A 13321-nucleotide genomic window follows, 5' to 3' on the forward strand; every position below is an offset into this window, starting at 1 on the left:
ACTCTGTACAGAGAGATGAGAAGATTTAGGACAAAATAATCCAACATATTTATCAAATAGTCTGGTCTAACAAAGTGGAACCTTTATGTGTCACATGACTTATCTAAGATCATGAGGTTAGCAGTCAAAAATATCACACTTCCCTCTCAGTGGGAACCTCTTTCAGACATTGTCTCTGCAGGTCGGCCCCAGGGCCGCCGCCTAATCCATAATGCCTGAAGCACCTCATGAGGAAGGCATCAACTAGCTTCTGTATAAGAGTCACATTTCTATGTTCAGAGTCCAGACACCCCGCAAGACTGGCTACTTTTTGTGTATATTTCTTCATTTGTTAAACTCTAGACACTTTGATGTTGAAATAAAAGCATCACTCCATGGTTGTTTCATGTGTTTGCATTGAGCTTACCATACTTTTTAGTGTCAGGATTCATGAGCGGCTATTTGTTGGCGGTTGAATATTCAAATGACTGCAGGAAATGGTGCTGTATAGGGGAGTTGCTGCCCCTCATTTCCCTAATGAGCTGTTTTGATAAACCTCTCATTTAAAATGGGATAATGACTAAATTGGCAATTATGTAAACACAATTTGTCTGTCCTTTAATGCAGACGCAGGTGATGTTATGCACAGTTTGCATAGGTCAGTTTGTTTGGGATTTTGAATAGCGAACACACTTGAGCAACTGATGTTTTAAAGCGTCGAACTGTTCTCTTATAGGATCCTTGTTTATCAGTTTCTCTGGTCTCTTGTCTGTCTACGGTCGAGCTTTTCCTGAATTAAATATTCTGCAGCATTCCAGTGTTTCATCAGCCTGAAACTCTTACTCAGCGTCTCCGAAAAGGTCTTTGCGATATTAATCTTAACAGCTTATTTTCTATGTTTGCATTCCAGCGTGAGTTCGCATACAGAAGTAAAAATATAATGAGGGAGCAGGAGTCATAAAAGACGTCTCTCAAGACCTGTAACTTTGACTCCCCTGCCGTACATCCATTGTCCGTTTCTCTTTTTTATTCATAAAGGCCGGGAAGAAACCAGCTGGGATGTTGTTCAGCAAACATTTGCTTTCATATTCTACCTGACGGAGGAGTGCTGTGTTAAAGTTAAAGGGCAGGACTGTGGAATGCAGAAAGAAAGAAAACGGAGAGTTGTAAATTGTGTTTTCTGTACTCTCTCCGTCCTCAGAAGTGTCACGGCTCACCACAGGGGTTTATCACTCGCTGGCAGCATCACACACACAAAGCTTCGCACCAGAGTAGCACAGTGCCCAGATAGATAATGGTGCCAGTTACTGTGTCTCAGCAGCGAACCCAGTGGGGAGCCTCTCAGAGAAACCACACAACTGCTCGCCATGAGGGGGGGAAAAAAGACTAATTTATTAAATGGAAATGTGTCAGTGCTGATATATTTAATGAGGTTTTCAGATAGTTAATATTGTCTTTTTACCTTTTCTTACACCAATAATGATTTCTTTATTTTATATCATGTTTCTTTTATACGACTATTAAGAAACTGCTTTCACGTGAAGAGAGATATGGTGACGCAGAAGTACTCAGGTCCGCTCTCTCTCATGCAGTAATCATGATTAAAAGGATTATTATCATAAATAAACTCAAATTTATATTTAGATTCATGTTCCAAACTTGCTTGCTTGTCACACTTTAGATGAGGGAACATTTATTACCCTGAAGAGTATACACCGTCACCGAAAGTGTTCTCAAAATAACACCAGAATTACCAGTTATTCACCTTAAATAAACAAGTAATAGGTTTATTAATAGACAGTGCATTCCCCAATCTAAAGTGTAACCAAAAAGTGCTTTAAAACTGCAGGTACATGCGGTGGCTCTGCTCTCCTCAGAAGATGGAGGAGGCTCTGAGTTCCTTTGGTCAATGTCTCAGGTTTAGATTCTTAAAGAATAAATCATTTCTGAAGATGATGTGGTTAAGACCATAGTTGTTGTGTACAGTATATTGTACAGTATATTCATCGCAATAACCTGTACTATGATGATGCGTTTTGAACGTTGTGGTTGCAGGCATTTGTCTTCTATGAAGGGAAGGAAGGGAAAGAGAAGACACTGCTGAATGATCCTCCAAAATCTCTCACTCTTTGTTAAAAGCTTTAGCTTCCAAACAGCTATCTTCGTCTGTTTCCAGTGAAAAATAGTTTATTATTAATTATTATTTATGGAAGTTTGTTTACACTCAATGGGAGGAATATTTTAAAAGACATAAAAGCTGGAAAAGCTGTGTCACTCACCAGTCAGACACACAAACTCTTCAACAAAAACAACCGTGCACTGAAGCAATAATATATGGTTGTTTTGCTAAGGTTAAAACAGACACGGATGTAGAGTCAGTCTCCAGACTGCCATCCCAGCTATTTTATGGGGGAACACTAGTGCAGCAGTGTGACTCTGAGGCTCCTCTGGATGCCCAAGCTTTTATCAGCACGGGAGACTCCGGACATCCTGCAGAGAAAAGTCTTTCTTCTGGTGAGACAGCTTCCTGCTAAACTGCAGAGTTGCTGAAGCAGCCAGTCAGAGCTGTGGCCACCTCATCATGATATCTTGAAGTCAAACTAAACTTGACTAAAATGTGCGTCGGAGAACAGAGAACTTTTATCAAAACAACCTGCAACTGTTGTAAAGCTCCAGTCCATTATTAAGCGCTTTAATTTGTTTTTTTCATATGCTCAGGAAGCGACCTCTCGACTTCTTGTTCATTAAAATGAGCTGTTGATGATGTGTCCCTCCAGGATGAAAACGACAACCCTCCCGAGTTCAGCAAGCCGTCTTACATCGTCAAAATCCCGGAGAACATTAACGCCGGTGAGTGTTTCTGCATGTTTTTTGATTCTCCTGTAAATTTCTGTCCCTGCTCCGCTCCCTTGCTGTACCACCCCGACACTTCAAACAGCCCTCCTCTTTGCATATTCAGCGAAGAACTCCGCTCTCTCAAGGGTGTTTTTTTTCAACGCTCTTTTATTTTCTCACCGTGGCCTTGCTTGTCTTATTTGTTTAGATTTTGCATAATGTTTTTAAATGCCCAGTCAGATATTGGCTATTCCGATTCGCTGGCTGCTGTATTCATTCTGATACATTCAGAAGACTCTTTTATCCCAGACAATAGATTAGTTCCCATTTGCTTGAGGGAAATGAGATATATTCCGCTGCCCCTATTCTTTTCCGCCGCACTTTTTTAGTGGCTGATTTGGAGGAGAGCGGCGTTGAGCTGCTGAGATTGACTGTGGCTGCAGTGGCTGCGCTCGGGGCTACGGTCCTGCGGCTCTCGCTGGCCTCTGTTCTCCGCCTGTCTGTGTATTGATCAGGCCCGTGCCAAGTGTGGCCGCTGCCAAACATGCTGATAATCCACTAATCCGTGAGCCCACTCAGTGCAATGGCATCAGTGCAGCTGTAGTTTGGGCGGCGAACAAATTAGCTGTGAATGCCACTTAGTCTATCTCTGCCGCTTCCTTTTCTCCAGACTTCACAGATTGGCCCCGCGACGCGCTGCACTTCTCTCCACTCTGTGTCGCTTCTGAGCTCGCCTCACTCTCTCCTCCACAGGGGCAACTGTGCTGCTTGTGAATGCTACTGATTTGGACGCCTCTCGGGAGTTCGGCCAGGCCTCACTCATCTACTCCCTGGAGGGCTCCTCTCAGTTCCGTCTCAACTCACGATCAGGTGTGTGTGTGTGTGTGTCTCTGCAAGTGTGCTGTGCAGTTTCAAATATTCTGGGAATATACTTCACTAAAACTGGTGGCTTTTATTTCAAACCTGTCAGGAGAACAGGCAACATTTCGATCATACATCTATAAACTAAAATGTTAATTAAATATATTCATTTATATATATATATATATATATATATATATATATATATATATATACATATATATATATATATATATATATATATATATATATATATATATATATATATATATATATATATATATACATGCATAAAGAGCACAGAACAACCTGAAGTTTTTTTTAAGTTTTTTTTAAACTATAATTTTATAATTATTTACTATTTATTTATTTATTTATTTATTTTTCTCCGTCGTCATTTTTTTGGTTATGGCGACATGTTCTACAGTGCGGTGCACCAGAAAGTTGCACAGAAAAATTAATCTGTTATTTGGATCAATGAGTCAAAATGTATCTCTTTAAGTCCTTGCCCTAATATTGAGATTAAAAACATAACATACATTAACATACATTTAAAAAGAGGCACAGTTTATACTTTCAAAATTCATTGGAAAAAAATTTAGATGAATTGGTCATCCATAAAAGCATATTGTGCCTCCAAGTACCATGTAAGATGCATTCATTCATCTTAAGACAATAATAATAATAATAAAAATAATAATAATTTTCCAGTGTATTTTTCACTGGTGTGTTCTAGTGAGCCCTTTGAAATGTCTTTTGTATGTGTGTTTGTCAGGAGTAACTGCCTGAGAAATATTTAATAATTTAAATCCCTGTCTATATACTGTCTAATATCAATGTATGACTAAGTCATTGAACATATGTTAGCTAATCTCAAGTCTAGCCATTTATTCAGTCATAAAAAGTCTGCTTTTTTTTAGAACGCTTTCCTCTACATCTCACTGAATTATGAATTTTCTGCATCACATTGCAATGTTGTGAGTGAGTTTTATTTTGTCTGACTTTGTCTCTGGGTAATTCATTTACAAATATCACCTCATGAGTATTTGACCTCACATGTAACTCAGGGGAGATCACCACCACAGCCCTGCTGGACCGTGAGTTGAAGTCTGAGTACATCCTCATCATCAGAGCTGTGGATGGAGGCGTGGGCCCGCAGCAGAAGACCGGCATCGCCACGGTAACAGCCTTATCACCACACCAGTGCATTTTCATTTCAGGTATAACTTTCTGCTCACGCATAGGTGAACATCACCATCCTTGATATCAACGACAACGCCCCCTTGTGGAGGGACGAACCGTACCGCGCCAACGTGGTGGAGATGAGCCCCAAGGATACCGACGTCATCTCGGTGAGCGCATCACTTACAGTCGCTATTCGAGCCCGAGCGAAACAATATTGCTCCTCATTGATCTGCTGACGTCTCCAGCAATGTGTTGCTGTAATTAAGCTGAGATTGTTAATTAATTACGAAGGCATCCGTGAGTGTAATGAAGGAGTCCGACTGCTAATTAAAGTGTTGCCTGCAGTCATGAGCGTAGGAAATGATTTGGCGGAGAAAGAGCCAGCCGCGCGGTGCCGCAGAAGAAACGCTGGAGAAAATGCTCGTGAGCCATTGAAGGGATCGTCTTCCCCTCTGAATATACAAGTGTGGTGAAGTGAGCTGGTGCTCATAAGTCATTCGACAGCAGAAGCACATTACTATTCTCATATTAATGCCACGTAATGTTCTTTCAATGGAGTTAATAGGTCCAGGAAACTTGTTTTTAGGGCTGAAACTTTCGATTATTTTCGTTGTCGACTAATCTATTCATGATGTTTCCGATAATACGACATTTGTTTGCACCTATTTTGAATTTCTGTTTCACCTTAAGTTGCTCAGACATCATACACTATTAAACAAGTGTATTAAAATAATGACACATAATCCAGGAACATGTATTAACCCTGTGAAGCATGAAGCATAAAGCAGTTGACAGACAGCTCCAGCTCTCTAAAACTAAGGTCTTTATTGGTCCTTGAGAAGAATTTAAAATCATCACTATACACATATGTATCCCATGTAAAATATTTGATCAACATCTACATCAAAAGGTCTTATTTGAATAATAATCTAAAACCATGTGTTCAGTGTAGCTCAATAGTTCAGTTCTGGTTATTATTATTCGGAGAAGAGACACTGAGGACACCTCACTACATCTACAACTTAAAACAAGTTAGCTCCGTGCTAACCGACATGCTAGCTGTTAACTGGCGGGTGTGTGGCGTCACAGACCAAACACTCTTTCATCATTCTACCATGGTGTCGAAGGGGTTTGCTCATCCTTGAGACGCGTTATCTTCGCAAACAAAACGGAGCCACACTTTTGAACACTACGACCCGTCGCTGCTCGAACTCCACCATGACTGCAACTGTGGCGGTCAGTCGGAGGTGGTGAGGCGGAGCCTGGGGCGCACAGCGATGGTGGCCAGTTGGCGTCGGACCTCAGTCAGGAACCTATTAAATGAACAGAAAGTAAAATATCCTAATGATTACAGAGAATGTGGTATTTTCTCACTGCTTCTGAATAACAACCAGTTCTCGATGCCCATCCTGCGGCCCCTGTGTGTTTACACCAACAGCAACACGACTCATCGGCGTAAAGATTTTGACGTCATCGAATTTTTGTTGTCGACGTTATCGATGACATCAGCTAATCGTTGCAGCCCTACTTGTTTCTGATGCAGAGTCGCATCTGTCTTAGCCAGGTTTCCTCCAGGCACTCGAGTTTCCTCCCACGGTCAGCTGGATTTGCATGGCTGCATGGCACATGAATGAGTGTCTGTCTCTCCAATGAATCAGTGAACTGTTCAGGGTGGTCATGGCCTTTCACTTCAGCGGCCCACTCTACTGGGTTGATGGGCAAAGTTGACAGTGAATGAATGAAAACTGGGGAGTCCTCCTGCAGTCTCTGGTGATTCTTAAAAGCCGGGCTGTCGAGGCTTTGTCCCTACCTCCCCTGCAAAAGAGGCTTGCAGCCACAGTCGTCGCTGAGACGTGATGTTTTAGGTGGGGAATTTCAGGCCTTCATTTCAACCCTCTTCTCTGCAGAGTAAACACACTTTGGAGAAAGACTCCAGAAAAGTGATGTTCAGGTTGTTTCTGTTCCCAACCAGCAGCACTGCAGCGAAATGTATCCAAGCAGGCCACTGAATTTGTGTCCAAAATGTTTCCCAAAATTGAGTTGATGGCTTAAATTTATGGCTCAATAATATCACTATATGACTGTAATCGCTTCTCGATAATCACTGAATTGGTGGGGTGAAGTGAGAGGCAAATTTTAAGCACCAGTTACGCACCCAGAACACCTGTTTTTGTGGTCTGAATTACAATGAAGTTGTCCAGCCAGCCATCTTGTCAATCGAGGTTGGGTCCCCGAAAACCAGCTCCTCCAGGGGAATCTGTTGAGCCGAGAGGTGACTCTCCAGCATGTCCTCACAAGTAATAACAATAGTAATGTAGCCACAGCTGCAAAGACAAACAGCTCTGACCACCAGCATGTCTCATTCACACAAGGCTGGATTGGTTGGTGTCTTGTCGAAGGACACCACAACAGCAACTGGGTTGAAGTCTTGCTTGAGGTGCGTTTCTCCTTTGAGCCTCTGACTGTACGTTAACACCGTGGTTTCCAGCCACCAAGGCCACTCCCCTGACATTTAAAAAAGACTGCTGGAGGTGGGTCTAAAACTAGTGAAACGTCAACATGGCGAATCGGGAGGCGAGGTTATAGCTCTTTACCTACTGAGGACGAGCTGTCTCTGGGTCCATCTGATCCTTGAGAAGGGCTTTTGGCTCAGGGAGTTTCGAATTTGATGAGATTTCCCTACCTCGTCTTGTCAAAGAATTTAGGATCAGATTGGTTGGCATACAGTGACTTGTCGCTAGAGTATTATATTTTTCAACATGTGGCCTTAAGGCCCATTTATGCTCCCTTGACGTTCGAAAACTGCACCTGTCCTTTTCAAATGATGTCCCTGATCACATATTTAATGTTGGAACTGCTGCCCACCAATATATAGAGCAGGTGGAGGCAAAGGTTTATATTGACAAAGTCCAAAACAAGCATGGCCGTAGTGGAAGACGTATTGATAAAGTAGCTCTTGGACAAAAGAGGATAACGGAGGCAGCGTTGTAGGAGGTGAGGCAGTGAAATATGTCACAACTGGAGGACAGAGAATTTTGTTATGTCTTCTTCCTGTCTCATTAGAGCTATGCATTAGGTAGTAACAGCAACACTGCCCCCCATGGTTTCTGGTGGCACTGCTCCGTTTGGTCCGTATCTGTAAGCTTTGTGTAAAGGTCCAGAAAAACAGTCCACGAACAGAAGGCTCTGTCCTTAGTCGGATCTATATGCAATGTTGAGTATAAATGGGGCTTTAAAATGGTGTGACACTCCCTGCTCCATATTGTTGCCCAACAGGTTGTCGCTCTGTATTGGTTTAACTTGTAAATAAGTTGCTTTTCTTGCTTAAATTGGTGTGAGCATACACTGAGAGAGTGCTGTTATATTAATATCTTAACAGACATCCCTTGACACATTGGTCAAATGGTAGAAAAGACGGCAAATAAAACTGTCAGCGAATCCTGTTAACAGTCTATTAGAGTGATCTGTTTTGTTCCAAGAAATAAAGCTGAGACATCTGGCCTCTCTGTTGAAAGATAGTTGCAGATAAATGTTTTAATATTTTATAAAAGTTGATTAAATTCTTGCTGATGTCCATCATAAACTTTCTGTAACCATAAAGGCTCATGTTCTGAAGGTTCCAAGGTAATGTTCATAAAGATGTCTGAAGACAGAACCTGTGAACCTTCTCACAGTCTTGGATTGCTTTGGAATGGAAACTGTTCTGGAGATTAAACAACAGTGTTTACTAGTTGATATTGACAAATATTATCGAGCGTTGGCTTGTTGCTATTCCTGAGCTCACAGTGTAAAGTGGAGGCTGTTTGGTCTCTGAATTTTCTTTACTTTTTATAAACCGGACCCAGTAAGTTTACGGTGCTATGATTCGCTCCAATGCAACCCCTCGCCCCGGTCGGTGTTTCCATGGTGACAAGAGGCCACATGCTGAGTCCTCCTCCAAAGTCCCTCTGTGCCTATGAATTTTGGTTGCTTCAGCCAAGGTGCAGCTCAGCCCCCTGCATGCTTGAAATATTCAGTGGTCAGAAGACACAGCGGAGTTTTCTCTGCCACTCTGGCCGAAGTCAACCGGGGCTGCACTTCGCTGAACAAGGTTAATACATCTACTCCTTAGGCTCGAACTGATCCATCCAGGTGGCTCCTCACATTCTGTATCACCAACCGCACTTCTCGAATCAATGAGCGTCTGCGCTGCCTGCGACCATGTCCCCTGAATAATTAAATACCTGCAAAACCTTTGTTCCTCTAATGACCAATTAACCAGTTTCCTGAGTTTTTAGTCAGCGCTCTGAATAATTGATCAGCTCCTTAAAAATCGGTGAGTGTTTTTGTCGGAACGCTCGCCTGTCCATTCATCTTTCGCCGCCACTTTGTGTCGGAAAAGAGACGTTCGTATTTTTCTTTGAACTGACTGATGGCTTGCAGTGCGGTGGAGGGTGGGAGTGGGGGGGGGGCTGAGGTGTGTAGATACCCCGGGTGAAGCGGGGATAATCTCGTTGAGGATATCAGCCGACGTACTTTAAGATAGAGGTGTATGCAGCGAACTGGAAGTCTATACACTTTTTGGAGCCTGGCTGGAGGTAAAGGTTATAGCCCAGACTTCAATTTTTTTTTTCTTTTCATTGTGTAGTAAGGTGTGTTGTAGGAGCGACTGAGGGATTCAAGGTTACATTGGCGACAGTCTTCGATGTGTCAGTATGTTTTGAGACCAAAAACCTGTGCAAGTGTGAGTGTCCTTTCGGTACGTGACGTGACCACCACAGGTGCTGCTTCAAACTGTCTTTTAGCCGATAACTGTGTTTGGGAGGAAGCACCATGGGGGATCATACTGAACTTGTATTCGCAACTGTCATGGCTCCGCTTCCAGGCTCCGAGTCCTGGTTTTGCTTTTTTCCCCTCTGTTCCTTTGGCACACGGCTGGAGCCGATTAACCTCTGATGACTTGTCTACAAGAACACCTGGGCTCCAGCAACGTGTGCCAGACCGTTATATTTATTCCCATGATTTGTTCCCAGTGTTGTTCTTCGTTTCCATGTTCCCTGTGATGTGTCCACTCGCTCCTGTGTTTTTTGGACTTCTCGATCCCCTTGGTAACTCCTGGTTCTCGTGTCTCTCCCTCTCTGTTCAGCTTCTTGTTTTGTGTGCTAGCTAGCTCATTTAACTCCTGGTTCTCATTGTTTCGGTCGCTCATGCTTGCTAGCTGGTTCTCGTGTCTCTCCCTCTCTGTTCAGCTTCTTGTTTTGTGTGCTAGCTAGCTCATTTAACTCCTGGTTCTCATTGTTTCGGTCGCTCATGCTTGCTAGCTGGTTCTCGTGTCTCTCCCTCTCTGTTCAGCTTCTTGTTTTGTGTGCTAGCTAGCTCATTTAACTCCTGGTTCTCATTGTTTCGGTCGCTCATGCTAGCCAGCTCATTTAACTCCTGGTTGTCATTGTTTCGGTCTCTTGTGCTAGCTAGCTCATTTAACTCCCGGTTCGGTGACGCTTTCAGTTGTTTTCTTGTTTGTTTAATTATTAAATATTATTTCTAATTTGCTCCTAGCCTGCTCATTTAACTCCCGGTTGTCATTGTTTCGGTCTCTTATGCTAGCTAGCTCATTTAACTCCCGGTTCGGTGACGCTTTTCAGTTGTTTTCTTGTTTAATTATTAAATATTATTTATAATTCCCTCCTGCCTCCTGTGCCTATAACCACTCGCACTTGGGTCCTACACCACGTCCCCTATACGTGGCTTTAGCTCCCTCGTCCCTTCGTCTCGTGACAGCAACTAAGGCCGTTTTCATTTCCCATTTGTTTCAATGTGTTGCTCTTAGTTCCCACTTGACATATTAATTATTATTATTATTGGAAAAGGCTTTTTTGACACTTTTAATTAAAAATCGGACATTTACCAAACTTTATCTGAAATTGAATTATGTTATGACACATACTGGCATTATTTTTCAGGTCTATAATGGTATCAAAGATATTTTCAACTTGATTAAGATTTGAATCATGTGTATATATATATATATATATATATATATATATATATATATATATATATAGAATTTGTCAGTCAGGACACATTGTTAACAATTTTGCATTCATTTTTTTATAGTTGCATAGAAGCACCTTTTAAGATCCAGCAGGTGTCAGTATTGAGCAGCATATTGCCGACAGGACACTTCATGGGCCTCCTCTTGGTTGAGAGCAAGCCAAATGAGTGTGAAGCAGTTGGATGAGCAGCAGATAGACGTTGAGAAAAATGGTTATTGAGGCTTATCATTCAGACTATTGAGATGATGGGAGGTGATTCACCAATCGATCTACGTTCCCACCCTCACCTATGGTCACGACCTTTGGGTAATGACCGAAAGGATGAGATCGCGGATATAAGCGGCTGAGATGAGTTTCCTCCGCAGGGTGGCTGGGCGCACCCTTAGAGATAGGGTGAGGAGTTTGGTCCTCCGGGAGGAGCTCGGGGTGGAGCCGCTGCTCCTCCACATCAAGAGGAACCATTTGAGGTGGCTCAGGCATCTGATCCGTATGCCCCCTGGACGCCTCCCTGGGGAGGTGTTCCGGGCATGTCCTACCGGGAGGAGACCCCGGGGAAGACCCAGGACTCGCTGTCTCCGGTCTGGTCTGGGAACGTTCTTTTAGGAATCACCAGAGACTGCAGGAGGACTCCCCAGTTTTCATTCATTCACTGCCAACTTTTCCCATCAACCCAGTAGAGTGGGCCGCTGAAGTGAAAGCCTATGAGCCGCTGAGCTGGAGGAGGTTAGTGTGGATCGGGAAGTTTGGGCTTCCTCCACGACCCGACTCCAGATAAGCGGCAGAGGAAGGAAGGAAGGAAGGAAGGAAGGAAGGGAGGTGAAGAAAAGTGTAGTCAGAATGGAAGAGAGGAAAACGCTGAACATCTGTGGCAAATGTGAAGGAGCGCTTCTACTCAGGGAGTATTGTCAGAGATGAAGACACTGAGGTTGTCTTCATCAAAATGAGAGTATTATAGAGACGTTTGGAGACAAAGTTAGGGAGGCCGTATTAATGTGTCTTGTCTGTTCAGGTATTTGCAGTCGACCCAGACAACGGGAACAATGGCACAGTGGTCTACAGCATCAGTCCTCCAAACCCATTCTACAGCCTAAACAGCATCACTGGCAAGATCCGCACCAGCGGGGTAACCCTGGACCGGGAAAGCTCCAACCCCACGGACGCTGTCCTCATGAGGATAATCGTCATCTCTGCCGTTGATCGTGAGCGCTCTTTCCATCTATGTGTGGTTGTCTAGTGTGTTTGGACCTGCACACGTTCTTAAGCCATCTGTGCATGAGCCTCTATTACTTTTTTTTATCCTTCTGTGTTGAGTTTTCGTTTCTGTGCGATTAGCCTCTTTCTTCAAGCCACAGTCTTCACGTTTTATGTCAGCCATCAAAGGTTTTATTGTGGAAAATAAATTTTCTCCTCTCTGCACGTCTTCTCATTGTGTCACTTTGGCGCCCTCTGTAGGCGGAAGGCCTCCACTGCGCGCCTCTGCGAGCACCACCGTGTTCGTCAACCTGCTGGATCTTAACGACAACGACCCAACGTTTGTCAATTTACCGTTTGTAGCTGAGGTGCCCGAAGGTCTGCCTATTGGCTCCTCTGTTTTTAAGGTGAGAGCACCCTTCAATGTGAGATTACAGACGACCCCATAGAGATGCCTTCGATAGATGATGAATGCCATGAACCGCAGGTCCAAGTGGAGGATCCGGATGAAGATAAGAATGGTTTGATAACCATGGCGCTGCAGATGGGCATGCCTCGTCTGGACTTCCATCTCAACACCTCCACTGGAGTCCTCACCTCGACAGCCACGCTCAATCGCGAGGAGATCGCACAGTACCACTTGAGGATAATCGCTTTCGACGCGGGGAAGTTCCCTCGCACCTCCACCTCGACGCTCACCGTGACAGGTGCGGCTGTAGACGTGGCTGACTCAGATGATCATTCACTGAAATGATGCTGGTGTTTGAAAGGAGTTCACATGGTGACAGATGAGGCACTTTCATGGGCTGTTGTTGCCAAATTATTATTATTATTATTAATAAGTTAGTTAAGTTTGTTGACCTGCAGACCGCCTTGATGTCTGAACATTCGGGGTCCACAGTTGGTTGCCAAGGTCATTATACAGTGCCAAGTTTTTAGGTGAAAATGGAATCAACAAACAATTGGCAAGAAAAGTGCTTTGCCAAAATGTCACGTCGGCAACGGTAGACTTATGAAGCGGGAGCCAAATCTTACTTCCTTCTTCCTTCCCTTTTTAATCTCCTTGTTTATCTATCATTATTAGTATGCAACCAAGGTTAAATGTTCAGGGACACAGCAACACAACACATCAGGAACTAGGATCGAACCAGCAGCCTCTCACTCATTCAGGGTCAAAGTTCCTCAGGACACGTGGAAAGCCAGTACAGAGCATGGAAGTGAGACGTTCTGGCAGGAAA

General features: G+C 43.6%; 1 protein-coding gene across 1 annotated transcript in view; it reads left to right on the forward strand.

Moving 5' to 3' along the window:
• Window positions 1–13321, forward strand: part of cdh23 (cadherin-related 23) — a 181402-nt gene that overhangs the window by 127252 nt on the left and 40829 nt on the right. The window contains exons 18-24 of the mRNA XM_053874275.1: window positions 2757–2829; window positions 3568–3684; window positions 4743–4855; window positions 4920–5027; window positions 11902–12091; window positions 12345–12490; window positions 12571–12790. Coding sequence (XP_053730250.1) covers window positions 2757–2829; window positions 3568–3684; window positions 4743–4855; window positions 4920–5027; window positions 11902–12091; window positions 12345–12490; window positions 12571–12790 — 967 coding nt within the window. The remainder of the gene's footprint in view (window positions 1–2756; window positions 2830–3567; window positions 3685–4742; window positions 4856–4919; window positions 5028–11901; window positions 12092–12344; window positions 12491–12570; window positions 12791–13321) is intronic.

The sequence above is a fragment of the Synchiropus splendidus genome, chromosome 9 (assembly GCF_027744825.2).
Source record: "Synchiropus splendidus isolate RoL2022-P1 chromosome 9, RoL_Sspl_1.0, whole genome shotgun sequence".
NCBI classification, from domain to species: Eukaryota; Metazoa; Chordata; class Actinopteri; order Syngnathiformes; family Callionymidae; genus Synchiropus; species Synchiropus splendidus.